This window comes from Heliconius melpomene, chromosome 9 (assembly GCF_056956725.1).
Source record: "Heliconius melpomene rosina isolate 202511_hmr_F chromosome 9, ASM5695672v1, whole genome shotgun sequence".
NCBI lineage: Eukaryota > Metazoa > Arthropoda > Insecta > Lepidoptera > Nymphalidae > Heliconius > Heliconius melpomene.
This window is the reverse complement of record NC_140397.1, coordinates 6,659,197-6,674,892: the sequence shown is the minus strand read 5'-3', so window position 1 is coordinate 6,674,892 and position 15,696 is coordinate 6,659,197. Positions and strand designations below refer to the sequence as shown.

General features: G+C 31.4%; 1 protein-coding gene across 1 annotated transcript in view; it reads right to left on the bottom strand.

Annotated features, from left to right (window-relative positions):
- Positions 1–4,574, bottom strand: part of LOC146536388 (lachesin-like) — a 36,218-nt gene extending 31,644 nt beyond the window's left edge. The window contains exon 1 of the mRNA XM_085190333.1: positions 4,410–4,574. Within this exon, the coding sequence (XP_085046459.1) occupies positions 4,410–4,522 (113 nt within the window). The 5' untranslated portion in view covers positions 4,523–4,574. The remainder of the gene's footprint in view (positions 1–4,409) is intronic.
- Positions 4,575–15,696: the final 11,122 nt, after the last annotated feature.

Sequence of the window (15,696 nt, the reverse complement as noted above, 5' to 3'; positions counted from 1 at the left end):
CGTATACTGTATACGTATATAGTACATTTTTTAGAGTTACGTACATAAAAGAATCGTTGTTTGTCTGCTTGTCTGTCAAGACTGTTTATTTAAAGATCGTGTGGATATGTTAAGCTGTAACATATATCAAATAACCAACGTAATTTAAAAGATTGTTGTTTTTGCTGTATTTTGTGTAAAATTAATTTTATTAATTTAATTAATAAAATTAATAATTTTATGTCGCGACCGCTGACACCCGCGACACGTCAAGTGGCGCGGGTGGGGAGCCCCATAGTATTATAATATAACTATTTAACTATATATAAATAAATTATCTTATAAAAAAGTTTCCAGGTCCGTTTTCCTTTAGATATACTAACATAGGGATCTATCGAACTGACAAATGTAAACCTGACGCAATGGTGCGTTTCTTAATATTGGCGAAAGTCAGCAAAGTAAGGGACTACAAGGTACTACTAGGTATACTATAAAAGAATATAGATATATACAAGGACCAAAGACGATCTTCAATGAGGATGATCAAAATCAACATTATTCTATATTTGAGTAAAAGTAATATATATTTATTGTATTAAAAGATGAAATAAAAAAACTATTTAGCTTGAACTGGTGGAGAAAAATATTTCATCTAGAGAAATTTGAAACTTGAAACAAAACTAGAATTTTTTTTTTTAAATAATAGAAAATTGAGCGGAAAGTGAAAGAACGTAGTGTTTTAATCTCTGTCTACCCTGTCTGGTATGCGAGAAAAGTCGTAAAGCCGAAAGAAAAAATACCGATACGTTTTTATTATAAGATATATCCCAATATAATAGTAATTATATAAAAAAAACAGCTTTACCCTATATCCCGCACAGAGCAAGGTAGGCTTAGGGAACCTAATGTTAATAAAATATATATAATACCAATAAATTTCATATTATTCATTCGTAAATTTCATTCATATGTAATTATTACCAGTCCCTTGTCAGACATTTCAAAATGGTGAGCTGTTCTAGCGTGAAATTAACTATATTTTTCCTTAGAAGCCCTTTACGGCTTTTCTATACAAATTTTTACAAAATATACATAAGATAATGGAAAATGGTATTATGCAGCAGTTTTTATAATAGCTTTATTCAGCTTAGGAATAAAGTAGCTGTGTTTCATTATAGACAGACGGAGGGTGGAAGAATTTTGCAGAGAATATCTCTATGGGTTTGATATTTTCTAATGTCACTGTATAGATATTTCCGTTCTACACTCTCCGTCGAATTCTCAAGGCATTGCTTGTTGATTAACGAAACTCAACGCTGTAACTCAATAGTGATTATTTCATTCCCTGGAGGGGAAATTGAACCCACAACTGTCACGTTAACGATGTTTAGTTACACTTTTGTTTGTGTTTTTCGAACGGAATTCGAAATATTCTATATTGAGTAAATGTAATCAATGCTACGTAAATAGGCAGATAGTACCGACATTTCTACGATAACTATTTATTTACAATATAATATCTGTAATTTAATTAATTAAAAGTATCTATCAAGAAAATGACTTAGAAATATAAATTTGTCCTCCGTTTTTCACTATAGAAAGAAAGGTTTTATGTATTTTTAAAAGGAAAATATAAGACTACTAGCGGCCCGCCCGCGGCTTTGCCTGCGTGAACTACTTTATTATTAATTTCTGTCTCCATGAGTACCTACGTCCTATAAGTGGCGTCCATGCAAAATTTGAGACTCCTAGCATTTGTAGTAACGAAGTTTCATACAAACTTTCAACCCCAAAAACAACCCCTTAGAAGTCGAATATTACAAATTCCCGTCTTAGCAAGCACCTCCGTCCTATAAGTAACTCCTATGCAAAATTTCAGATTCCTAGCACTTGACGCGACGGTTGTGGGCTCTAAACCCATTCGAGGTTGTGAATTATTTTCATTTTCACGCTCTAGTAAAGAGACAAAACGCGGTGTTAAGCTCTGCCATCCAGTACTAGTAGAATTTGAATGCATAACCATTATATAGATTGCGATACTTACAAACTTCATCATATCGAAGTTATCGAAATAACACACACAGTATTTCTTAAGCATCTGACATATTACAAACAATTCCCAAACAAAATAAGCTTTTAAAAGTAAGCTTAAATAAATATAAATGTGTGAATAGTAAAAGAAACATAAGTCTTTTTACGGAACTTTCCGTAAAGTCAGTACTTCAAACGTAAAATCCGCTTAGCTCAAAACTTACATACATAGATTGCATATGGAAAGGTTCTATTTTTATTTTTAGATTTAGTACTTAAGGCCTCTGTGGCATAGTGATAGAGAGTCTATATGAAAACGCTATGGTATATTTTCATAATACAAACCACGGCGTTAATTTCCGCCTTTTTTAAATATCTGTGTAAAGTGTATCTTGATTCTAGTAAACCTATCAATATCTACCCTGGTATTGGGAAGAAGCACAAAGCCAAAATATAAGAATCGTTATATTTAATAAGATATTTGTATTAAACTTCAGCTTCGCTCTGTCTCTCGCATATCTATACATATAAAATCGAAAGGTCACTCACTCATCACGAAATCTCAGAAACTACATGTGCTAGGAATCTGAAATTTTGTATAGGAGTTATTTATAGGACGTAGGTGCTCGCTAAGACGGAAATTTGTAATATTCGACTTCTAAGGGGTTGTTTTTGGGGTCGAAAGTTTGTATGAATAACTTTTTAAACTCTCTCTCTCTCACTCTTTTTAAACTCAAATTTTGCATAGACGTCACTAGGACGTAGTCATGGAGACATAAATAAATAATAACGTAGTTCACGCGGGTGAAACCGCGAGCGGGCCCCTAGTTAGGTATAAGGTTGACAGAGACCTAATGTTTTCTAAATGGTTCCTAAATTTTCGAGACATTGGGCTATGGTGAAAGTTAACACCTCGCTTTATCTTATTACCAGATCGAGGATATTAACAAAATTCATTTCCTTATATAGGAATCGAATCCGCACCCTTCGAATCTACATTCAGGTGTACAGTTGTGCAATGACTGCCTTGTAAGTACCTGTACCCATTACCTATACTATATATTCTATATAAAACTTTGAAGTTTGAACATATTAGGAAATGTACTTGCGCCTTTTGGAATCCGTCCAAGCGCGTTAGCCAAACAGACTGTACGTTCTTATTCTTTGTATCGAAATTCTTATACAGTCGTTACAACTTTTGCTGTTAGCATTTGTATAGGTAAATACTTTTAAGATAATGTTTTGAAAAACTATTTTCTTCTGCTAAATCTATTTTTTTTATTATATTTTTTCTCAGCTTCAACTGTATCCCGCATATAGGAGGGTAGGTAGAGAAAAATCTGACAACCTGTTAAGACAGTCATTGCTTGAGAGGCGGAACTCAAGGCCGCGTTTTTATTTTATAATGTTTCAATAACAAAAAATGTGCAAATATGTATTACTTCTACAATCCAATTAAGTATTAGTCCCATAACAATCGGTTCAGCTGTTACGGAGATTGTCCATACAAACAGAAAGACAGACAGACGAAGTTGTTAAAATAAGTTGTTTTCGTTTTGGTATGGTATAAATAACTATATACACTAAGAAAATCACAGATATTTTGAAATCTTAAATAGACTAAATTTTATTTATATGTATAAATTGTATATCACCTTCTCGGCAAAAGAAAAAAATTCTTAACACTTAGATATAATTTATTTTATGCAAAAGTACAATTCTATGTTGCAATTTAACGTAAAAATCGTAAAATTCTGAAAAGCTTTCAGCTTAATAAGTTAAGGGTTGTTTCGTAAGTATTAAGGAAGACTTCTTGTGTACTTAGTAAAATATATCAATTACAGTTTTTTAAAATAACTTTACGCATTTTCTGGCTTTTGCTGGAATAACACGGATAAGTTATATACATTTTTTTTAGCAGAACAAGCAGAAGCGTTGTGTAAAGACACTCCGTTCTACATTTTACGTCAAATTCTCGAGGCATTGCCTGTTAAGTGGCAGAATTTAACGCCAGATTTTCTCTGTTACCAGAGCGAGGGAACGAAGATATTAAATAATTCATGTGTTTAAATGGGAATCGTTTACAGTGACACTATAATTTCAAATTTTAAGAACGTTTTATGTACAAATCTGGATGTTTCTTAAAAATAATCTTAAATATAGACATTTTGGGTTAGATTGTCACCGAGGAGAATGAAGTGTTTTAATAAAGAAAAAAGAAGAAAGAATGTTGAAAAAAGAGAATATTCGTTTGGCAACAAGAAAACGTGTTCCAAGTTTCAAGAAAAGAGTAAAATAAAACAATTAATTACTCCGAATGGGAATCGAACCCTTAACCGCCGTACTTATTTATTCATAATAATATAAACTACATAAAGTAATAATCTTCTATAACTCACCTATCATGAAAGTGCTTATTACTTGTTGCATACGAATCGAATATATAATTGAGCATGGGTGAGTCACTTTTTCCTCGTCTAGCTGACATTTTGCGGTGCTTCGTCAAAGGCATGGCCACTGTGGACGACACTGTACTTCCCAGATATGTAGCTGATTCTGGCACTGAAACAAAAATTAAAAATTAAATCAGCTTCCCGGTGTATCCCTCACAGCAGGGTAGGTAGAGGGAACCTAGAGTTAAGATAGTCCGCTCCCCAATTTCCGTTGAATTTTGGAGGCATTGTGCATTGAATTGCGGAACTCAACGCCGCGAATTGCCTCTAAAGAAATTAATATGTACATTTTATTAACATTTATTTTTTCATTTCCTCGAGTTGGCATTGAACCCACAACAAGTCGTATAGTTACACATTTTTATAAATAAAAATATTTTAATTTCATCATATTATTTTAATAAAAAATTATCGTATTACTGTGACATACATTTTACTTCAGATACGAAGCTGACTCGGGCATTAACAATATAGGGATTAGCTTCATACAACTTCTATATGGACAATGGATACATTTTCATTGAAATTTTAATTTTGAAATTTAAGTCTATTAATTTCCAGTTAAAAATGTGTTTCATTTTGTATATTTAGTTTAAGTAAGTATTTTTGAATGTTGTCGATTTTTCTTATTAATATCTCATAGAATTCCATATAATTATTGTAAATATGTTATTATTTATTAAGTAAAACTAGTAGCTAGTCGAGGCCACTGGTGATTAATTTTGCGGAATTTAGGGAAAGGAAATATCTCAATGGGGCTGGAGTGTTTTAACACTAGGTTCCCGGGTTCCCTCTACCTAGCCTTCTATGTACGGGATACAAGATGAAGTTATAGACAATACAATTACCGTAATTTTTTAAATATTCTATCTATCTATCTATTTTTCTATTACGCTTAAATTTTACATATAAAAGATTTGTTATTCATTATGTATTTTTGTTATGTAAAATGTGTATTTTCATTCAAATAAAGTTAATCTCTTATAAAACGAAGCTTATGCCGTATTAAATTACACATCCGTAAGTGCTTAGAAGTGTTCTACTTAACAAAGCTGAACGTTCTCATTATACCAAGGTGGAATTTTGATATGGCTGCTACTAAGATTCTGTAGGAAAGCATTTAGAGAGCTTCCCTTATCTCGTATGAATTCTAAAATTAGAAATAAAATAAATTTGTTTATTATGTCATTTTAAGACAATTCGCGGCGTTGAGTTCTGCTGCTGAAAATGTCTCAAAAATTGGGTGGCCAATGAGAAAAAGCGTGTTTCTTAAGTCTAGTGGAGATTTTCTTAGTTTATGTATTATTTTTGTTTTAAAAATTAATAATTACTAACCTTTTTATAGCTTTGTTTAAAAATAAAATAAATAAAACAGTAATTCACAATGTAAACTATTAAAATATATCAAAATTCTAAACCTGTGACATGTATATGGGAGGTGACCGCCCTTGAGAACAGTGTCATCAGCAATACGATGCGGTGCATGCCGTTGCATCCTACCCGCTCAGCAGGCACTCTGGAATGAAAGAAAATATGTGAAAAATAAAATTTTATTATAATTTTCTAATAATTATTATACGTTATTTTCAATTTAACTAAATTAACTCAATGATTTTAAATCTTATCTATTATTTCAACTTCCCAGTAGGTTCCCATATGCGGTATACAGGATGTTATAAAATTTTCGTAATTTATTTCCGAGAATGGAAAGCAACCGTTGCGATTTACAATCAGCAACCTCAAAACGTTATTCAACATTTGTTCTACACAAGGAGCAAATATTCCCAACAATTTCCACTACTACTTCCTTTTAGCGCACACATACCGTAGAGGTACATATAAATGAACTTTTCGAAGAGAAAAGGAAAAACTTTTTGCCAACCGTTCTGTAGACTTAAACTTTCGTGAGTGCTGTAAATGTGGGGCAATAAGGTTACGAGTAGTTTCCCTAAGGGTCCAAAATATATTAACATGTAATAAAAGTAGTGTATCGAGGCACAGTAGGCAAGTATTTAATTGTAAATACAATTGTAGTAGATTCGAATCTAGGATCTTTTTTTTATTATTATTTTTTATTTCAGTCTAGTTCAACGGAATAACAACAGAATAGCCAAGTCATGAGTTTAATTTTTACTCTGTTTAAAACATTTAAGGATACTTCTGTTAAATATTATAGGTACTAGCGAACCGCTTGCGGATTCGCCGGCTTGAGCTATATGATTATTTATTTATCTGAATAGCGTTCGTGTTCATACATATATTTATTTACACTTAAAGTGAGTGACGTAATTTTTATGTTTTTATAAATAAAATGTGTAATGATTATTTATTATATACAGAAATATCTTCTATAAAATTGGAACATAGTCTAAATTTATAAATAAGTAGTGTAAAGTTACTAAAATATATATTTATGATTGATTAGGTTAAGCACAAACATGAGACTTGTCTTCTTCAGAGGCCAGTTAAACAGTCGGTCCTAGATGTCAATCTAAAAACTGACAGTTATTGCGGTCCCAGGTCCCAGCCTGTAAAATTTTGACAAGTGATCCAGCAATAAAGCTTTAATAATGTAAATTATAGTTTCTAGCAGTCACAGCACAAATTTTATCATTTATAGGCCAGTCGTGGCGCAGGGGCACAAAGTGTGCTGCAAAATCGACTGGTTATAGGTTCGATTCCCACTCGAGGAAAGGAAATATTTATTTAAATTTATATTATCATTTTCTACGCTCTGGTGTAGAGACAAAGCGCGGTGTTGAGTTCCGCCATTCAACACGTCGGAAAGTGCGACATCGTGACAACGTGTTGCAAAATTCTTTTGCTGAATTATGCTGATTAATGCTTTATTTTACAAAAAGAAGTTAAAGAGAATTTAATATTTTAGGTTGAAAACATCGTTAATCGTTAATCGTTATCGTCTAATTCTTGTTGTAATCGAAAACAATACTCATTTTTAAATGACGTTATTCAATTCATTGTTTTATTAGCAAAGTCGAATAAAGATTATATACAAAAAAAGGCAACGAAATATATTTTTCGTCAGAAAAATTATTGTTTTAAAAATATATTAAACATAAGAAACGACTTTAAATTTTAAATTTAATTTGAATAAACATTGTTCATTGAAAGGCTTACGTTGTGATATCAATAACTCTTGTCCGTACGTGCCTTTTCGGCGAAAATGTTCGAAATTGTAATCTCTTGTGTTTAAAATATGGATGGAAACATAATTTAAATATATTAAATTTATCTTAATGCTATTTACCAGGTAGCAAAAAAAACCCCCATTCAGTGTTAGTTCCGTTTGAAATTAATTAATTACTTTTATGATAATTATCAATTATCATTATATTCTACGAGGCGAAAGAGATGTATAAGTATTATTACATTTAAAAAAGTAATTAAAAATTAAATCAGCTTCACGCTGTATCCCGCACACAGCAGGGTTGGCAGAGGGAAACAAGTGTTATGACACTCCGTTTCCCATTTTCCGCTAAATTCTGAAAAATAATTATTTATACTTCATAGATATTAACATCAACAAATTGAATTAATATCAGTATTGTTATCAAACAATAGATTGAATACCGATTATTATTGAATGGCCGACATTAAAGTGAAAAATTATTACAATAAAGCTGAATTAGAGTTATTATTCATATTTACAGTGAACAATCGAGGAAATTAAATGATTTCAGCTTCATCCTGTATCATGCACACAGCAGGGTAGGCAGAGGGAACCTAGTGTTCAGTTACTCCGTTCCCCACTTTCTGCCGATTACTTTTTTTAGTTTTTCATTATTAATTACTAGCGGACGCGCGCAGCTTCGCTTGCGTAATTAGGGGTGAATTCTAATAAACCACGAAACATGTGTTCAATGAAATATTTTTAAGTCTAAATTTCAAATTTTACAAAAATCGGTGGCGATTTAAAGATTTTTCCATACAAACTTTCAACCCCTTATTTGCACCCTTAGGGGGTGAATTCTAGAAAATCATGAACCACATGTTCAATTAAATATTAATAAGAGTCTACATTTAAAATTTTATAATAATCGGTGGCGTTTTAAACATTTTTCCATAGAAACTTTCAACCCATTATTTGCACCCTTAGGGGGAGAATTCTAGAAAACCACGAAACACGTGTTCAATTAAATACTTTTAAAAATCTAAATTTCAAATTTTATAAAAATCGGTGCCGATTTAATTTTTTTTCCATACAAACTTTGAACCCCTATTTCACCCCTTTAGGGTTAAAATTTTTCAAACTCCAGTAAACATCTGTCCAAATTTCACGTTTCTACGTACAGCGGTTACGGCTGTGCGTGCGTCTTACCTCAGTCAGTGAGGACAAGTCCTTTTATATATATAGATTACATCTTTTGTAATATTAATGAAATTTTAGTAAAAATGGTAAAAGCTAATGAACATAAAAATTAGTTCTTTCGTATAAATTATATCTTTATTATTATTTTTAAAAACATTAACATGGCAGTGCGGCCACGTGTCAAAACTTTTCGATTTGATCTGACTTTGTTAAATATTAAAAATTTATAACTTTGCAGCTCGTCACCGTCATTCGTCATCCAAAATCCGTCATCTATCATCTGTCATCCGTTATTTTTACAAATAATAAAAAGAACGTTAAAATAAATAAATAAACTAATATTTTTCCACGCAATCGGAGGTTGTAAGATAATAGAAATAAATGTATAAGAGACGACCGGTATAATAACTTTTAATAACAATATTGTTAACAATTATTAAAGTAAATTAATGATTTTTTATATAAGAGTTATCTTTAAATAAAGTTAATTTTACTATATCATTTTTAGTAAAAAATTGTTGGTAAAAGGCTAAAATTTCATACGAATCTTTGTTTATAGATTTTAAAGCGGGTCGAGTACTTTTTACTTTTCCAATATTGAGTTGAATAAGAACTAATATTGGTTGGTGAAAGCTGAAATAACAATTGATATTTCAGAAGCATTAAATAGAAGGATTCAGCGATTTTGGAAACCTTTTAAGGCAATTAAACAATCAAATTTTCAATATAATTTAGAAAAAAATGAAAAATAATTTCTTATTTCATACCGTAGTGGTACAGTTGTCATATACGATGGTTATAGGTTGAAATTCTGGTTATAATGATTGTGATATTAAGAAATGTATTAAAATATGAACGTAGTGGGAATGGAACCCACACCTCTTGTATAGATTTTAAATATTTTTCCTTTAACTATATTTTAGATTTTTACTGTTTGCGATAATACCTTTCTAATGATCCAGCAAGATTTCCAGGAATATCAGAAGTTTTAAGGAATTTAATTAAAAACATGTATTTTTAGAACTCTTTTGTCCAAATTAATTAAATTTCAATCCAAAAATTTCTAAAAATACACAAATAAATTACCAAAAACCATTACGTATTTACGGAATCGTAAAAAAAACGACAGTTGTTAACACAATGGAGTAATACGTAACGTTTTCCTTTTTACATTTCCTTCTTTCCATTTGCGTCGAACATTAGCTTCTAGCTTCCGTATACGTAATGTAATTCTTCTTGGAAAGAATAATACGCGTCGACATCTATCAAACTTAGTAGTTAAAGACAAATATTCTAGAAAACGAAGGTTGTAGGCTCGATTCCCAGTCGAGAGAGAAACATTTAATATTTTCATTTCTTCACTCTGGTACCATGGCAAAACGCGGCGTTAAGTTCCGTCACTCAACACGAAATGCCTTCAGAATACTACCAAATTACACCACAACATTGTATTTACATTCAAAATATTTCTTTTAACTAATAATAATAAAATATGCAAACTTTTTTTAAGTACAATAGAGACCTTTTATAAGGAATAGTTGAACGCCGTGCAGCAAAAAAATGCGTCATGAAGAATTCCACTGATAAAATGCAAGCGAGAATTTTAAAATACGCTAGAACGGTATTTAGACGGACTTAAAATTTAATTCTAATTTAAAAGAGTTATTTATTTAAAATTTTAAAAAGCCATGGAAGCGCAGTGCGGCATCTCTTTTAGTAGATACGGTTTTTTTTATTAGCTTCACGTACTATCCTGCACATAGCAAGGTAGAAATACGGAACCTGGGAACCTAATATTAAAACACTCTGTTCTCATTCAGACACTTCCGTTAACAACGTTCTGTCCAGTTCACAATTCTCTCAAGCTGCTAGTTCTAAAAATCAGCTTCACGCTGTATCCCGCACACAGCAGGATAGGCAGAGGGAATCTAGTGTTAAAACACTTCGTTCCCCACTTTCTGCCGAATTCTGGAGGCATTGTGCGGAACTCAACGCAGCTCTAAGCAGACGAAGCCTTATTTTGATGACCAGCTCGTTTAACGTTCCCTACATCAACATGAAATACAAAATATAACGAACTCGCATACCGTATGAGGGTGTGATATGTAATTTTCTAATTGGATGCCTATTCAAAGGTATTACTTGTGTAATTGTCACATTTAGTCACGGAGGCGGGCGCGGTCTTGCTATTAGTGTAATACGGTTTTTTGCCTATTCAAGGCCGTTTAAACTGTAAGTAATAAAGGATACGTAAATAGTGATACTAGCGGAAGCGCGCAGCTTCGCCTGCTTATTGCTTAGGGGTGAAGCCATGAAACACGTGTTCAATGAAATATTTTTAAGAGTCTCAATTTCAAATTTTATAAAAATCAGTGGCGATTTAATTTTTTTTCCATACAAGCTTTCAACCCCTATTTCACGCTTTTAGGGTTAAAATTGTTCAAAATCCCTTTTTACTGGATGTCCAAATTACGAAAGTAAACATCTGTCCAAATTTCATGTTTCTACCATCAGCAAATCCTTTTATATATAAAGATAACGAGGCCATCGTGGCCATAATGGGGAACGGCATTCCGTTATACAAAGGGAACCTAGTGTTAAAACACTTCTTAACACTGGGTTCCCTCTGCACACACTGCTATATGCGATTCACTCCCAAACATATCAACCTACTCAAAAACGGTTGACCAAGTCTGTTGATTAAGGCTTCGCCTGTAATGGAACTTAAATTATAGAATATTATATTATTAACAAAACACTTTGTCGTAGGCCAAAACACGGCGAGACGAAAATTGAATTTGGTGAGATTGTGGAATAACTCAAACTGTCAATATTGTCTATAACAATAGCTTACTATATGACTTTAATTTAATATTCTGGTACATGAAATATTATTATGAAATTTATTAGTTAGGTATACGTTTAGTTCTATAATAAATATAATAATAAACGAACTAATAAAGTAATAACACCAGGCACGTTGATTTTTCAGCCAGACGAACCTAGAATTAAGTCACTCCATTACCCATTTTCCGCCGAATTCTAGAAGTATTGCATGTAGAGTGGTGGAGCTCAACGCCGTGCTTTGCCCCAACATTGGAGCGAAATAATGAATATATAAAATATATCATTACCTCGAATGAGAATCGATCCCACAACCTGTAATTTAGTACTAAATCTACCAATTTATACCTGAAAAATATATTTTTCTATTTGTGCACATTTTATGAGTAATATTATCATTATTTATTACAAGATAAAAATGCGAAAAATGTCCAAAAACTATATTTCAGATTTTTTACAACAAATTGGGATATTGTGCTACACAAACCACAATATTTCAAATCCGAGTGGACAAAAGAGGATTGACATTAGATTCACTCTGCAAATATATTTTTTTCTAATTCTATTAAGCAATCAAAGATAATTTGAAACATTTATTAAATAAATTTTAATTTTAATTTTATGGAAATTGTATTGTATAAGATCTAACCAGTTCTCGTATATGGGCTCACACTCCCCAGAGAGCCAAACCCTTTTAAGTTCGTTCATCAGAAATGGAACTCGAGTCTCTCAGGGAAAAGTTATTTTGCATGACAGACCGTTTTTCATAAGGGAATGCTTATATGCCACGAGTTTTGAAAAGTTACGAAATTTTTGCAATTCTAAGGTTCCTGATTGTATTGTACAAGTTTTAAAGAGGATTCCGATTACTTTATTTATAAAAGAATTTTTGTTATCTACCATATATTTGTTTAATATTTTTAGCTTTAGACGTGTTCTTTCAAATAGAATTACCTATAAAATGTAAACGAAAATAATCTTGTTTTAAAACATTTCGTTATCCACTTCTAATCTAATGTCTTCAAAGGTGGGAAAATAAAAAAAAAATCCAAAATAAGTTTAACTTACATAACTGACATTTACAATCGCTACCACACTATGGTTTTTAAACATAATATTCTTTAATCATGATAGCGAACAGCACCATTAAATTCCTTTCCTTATAACTTAATACTGTCGTGAAATGTGACCCATCCGTCTTCAACATTTCTTATGTTGATTTGTATCGATCGACCTTTTACGTATTACTCGAGTTGTTCTTTTAAGATATTTGTTCGAGAAAGATGTTTTTTGTAAAGAACTTAAAATATCAGCTTCACGCTATAGCAGGGTAGGCAGAAGGAGCCTAGTGTTAAGATATTCCGCTTTCCACTTTCCACAATTTTTAGTGGCAGAACTTAGCGCCGCACTTTTATCTCGATACTAGAGCAAAAAATAATTAAACATTCCACGTCCTCGAGTAAGAATCGAGGTATTGCATGTTGAGAAGCGCAACTTAACGTCACACTTTGTTCTTTTCTAGAGCGTGGGAATGAAAATATTAAATATTTAATTCCCCAACTGGAAATCGAACCAATAACCGTCTCGTTTATAGTAGCACGTGAGTGAGATATGACTAGCTTCACTTTAAATTTTATAAAGGAAGAAATTTTAAATTAATTGCTTTTCAAAAGATTTTATACAAATAAATAGTATGATTCTGTAATATTAACGTAATCAATTAAGTACGCCCTTTTACGTTCACAAAAAGCTGTATACAAATAAGCTTTAATTTTCAACGAGCGCTTCGTCTCAGGTCACCCTCAAAGCTCTTTCGCTTTTCTCTTTTTAAAGAAAACAGAGAACGTCCGATTGGGGAAGGAATTGACCTACTTTAAAATATTTCAATATTAAAAAATATAACTGGTATAATATATTTTTCAGCACTTTAAGTGTAGACAGAAATAATATTCTTGTAAAAAAAATCCCCGTTATTGTTAAATACATCCCATTATTAAATGGTGGTGTTTAACGCCGCAATTTGCTTAAAATCAAAAAACTAAAAATGTTTGCACGTATGGTTCGATTAATCGTGCTTTAGATGCAATATGCTGACCAGGTCAGAATGGTGACCGAGATGAATTCATTTGCATACATATGCATTACAAAGTTTAATATGAAAAGCTATATACTTATTATTTTTAATGTATATTTTATAATTATTTCATGTTTTAGTACAGCTGTACCCCATATACAGCAGGGTAAGCAAAGGGTACCTGGGAACCTAGTGTTATGTTCGTTCCGGGCACTTTCGTGCCTCACTACCTCCGCCAAATTCTGCAGGCATTGTGTGTTGAGTGGAGGAAAAGGAGTGAAAATATTAAGTAATGTTCCCAATCGGAGGATTGAAATGTTAAATATTTTCATTTTCTTTATTTACTTTGCAGTTATTTTACATTGGAATTATTAAATACAACACTGACTTACGTTTTACGTCGGTTCGGTTCGGTTCGGTTCTTTATTTATGGCGCTTCGAGCGTGCCAGTTGAGCACTATTCACTTCGCCAATGTCACGTTGTATGGAGAACACACAAAGGAGGTTGTACGGTAAAAAAGAGATTATATTACACGATAGGAGAACGTTTTACGTCGACAAATAAAAGTTTTGTTAATCACAGAACACTGACAATCCAACTCTATATGACAACCAATGTTTCGCTATTTCACGATAAAGGGAATAACTAACTATACATACTATACAAATATTAACAATTTTTTTAGCTTCATTTAAATAAATATATTTTTTGATATGGTTGTTGAATTTTCACATATAATTATTTGTATAAATTTGTATTTTTTTTATATATTATTTTTATCTTAATCTGGCTAAAACTATTATTAATACACGTCGTCCCCAACTTAATGCTCAATTTTCGAGAACAGAATTAAAAAAATATTTGAGAGTATCCATTTTTCTCATTACCAGAGCGAAAAAATTCATTCCCTCGCATGGGAATCGAAGCTACAGCCGTCGTAGTTTCACGACTACATAATTTTAAAATAAACTTAAAATTATATTGCTTCAGAAAAATCTTATGAAACGTTTAGCGATATTGCTGACTTATCTACCTCTGAAGTAAATGTTGACCGAAAATTATAGCTAGTTTAATAGAATTCTATTTGGATTATTTATATAAGTTTTATATAATATGAAATAATAGAAAAAAAATATATTTAAAAAATTCGGAATGAAATTTTTAAAAATGGGAGACGGAATGTGTTTCTCTTGTAATTAAAAATAAAAAATGCTAAGCTTTATTTAATCTATCATTTTAATAAAATAAAAATGTGCTATTCTATTTATAATTTAGAAAATTTCAACGGAAACGCTTTCTAAATTTCTATATATACGAGTTGATAATACGAAATTTCCAAAAGGAATGATATTCTCGACGAGAAATATATTCACGTCACGTAACTGCTTCTCAACCGGTGCGGTTCACGTAATTAAGTATTCTGGATGTACGGAGCTATAGTTTCGACCATCGCCTATAGTAGATATAGCTAAAGATCCTAATACTTTTTTATAATATATTTTTTTCTATTTTTTAACTTTATTTTATTTTACACTTGTGGCCCAGGGGCACAAAGTACACGTAAATGGTTGTGAGTTCGATTGCTACTCGAGAGAATGAAATATTTATTTAAATTTATATTTCCTTTTAATAAAATAAACACTAAATAAACACTAATTAAAACTTAATAAACTTAATAAACACTAATAAAATAAACATTAATTTCTTGAAATTAAATAAATACTAAATGTTAAGGGACGTTTGCTAAAATACAAAAAATTGCAAACAAAGCCGCAAACTTACATATAAACCGACAAACAGACAAAAAATAAAACCCTACTATATGCGGGATAAAGCGTGAAGCTTATAACTCTAACCACAGAATGAAGGATAAAGGAACAAAAGTATTAATTACAATTTATGACTAATAAAAATCATATAAAAAATAATAAATAGTAAATAGTTTTCATGAAACAAACTAGTGTATACAAGCGTAATAATAGTT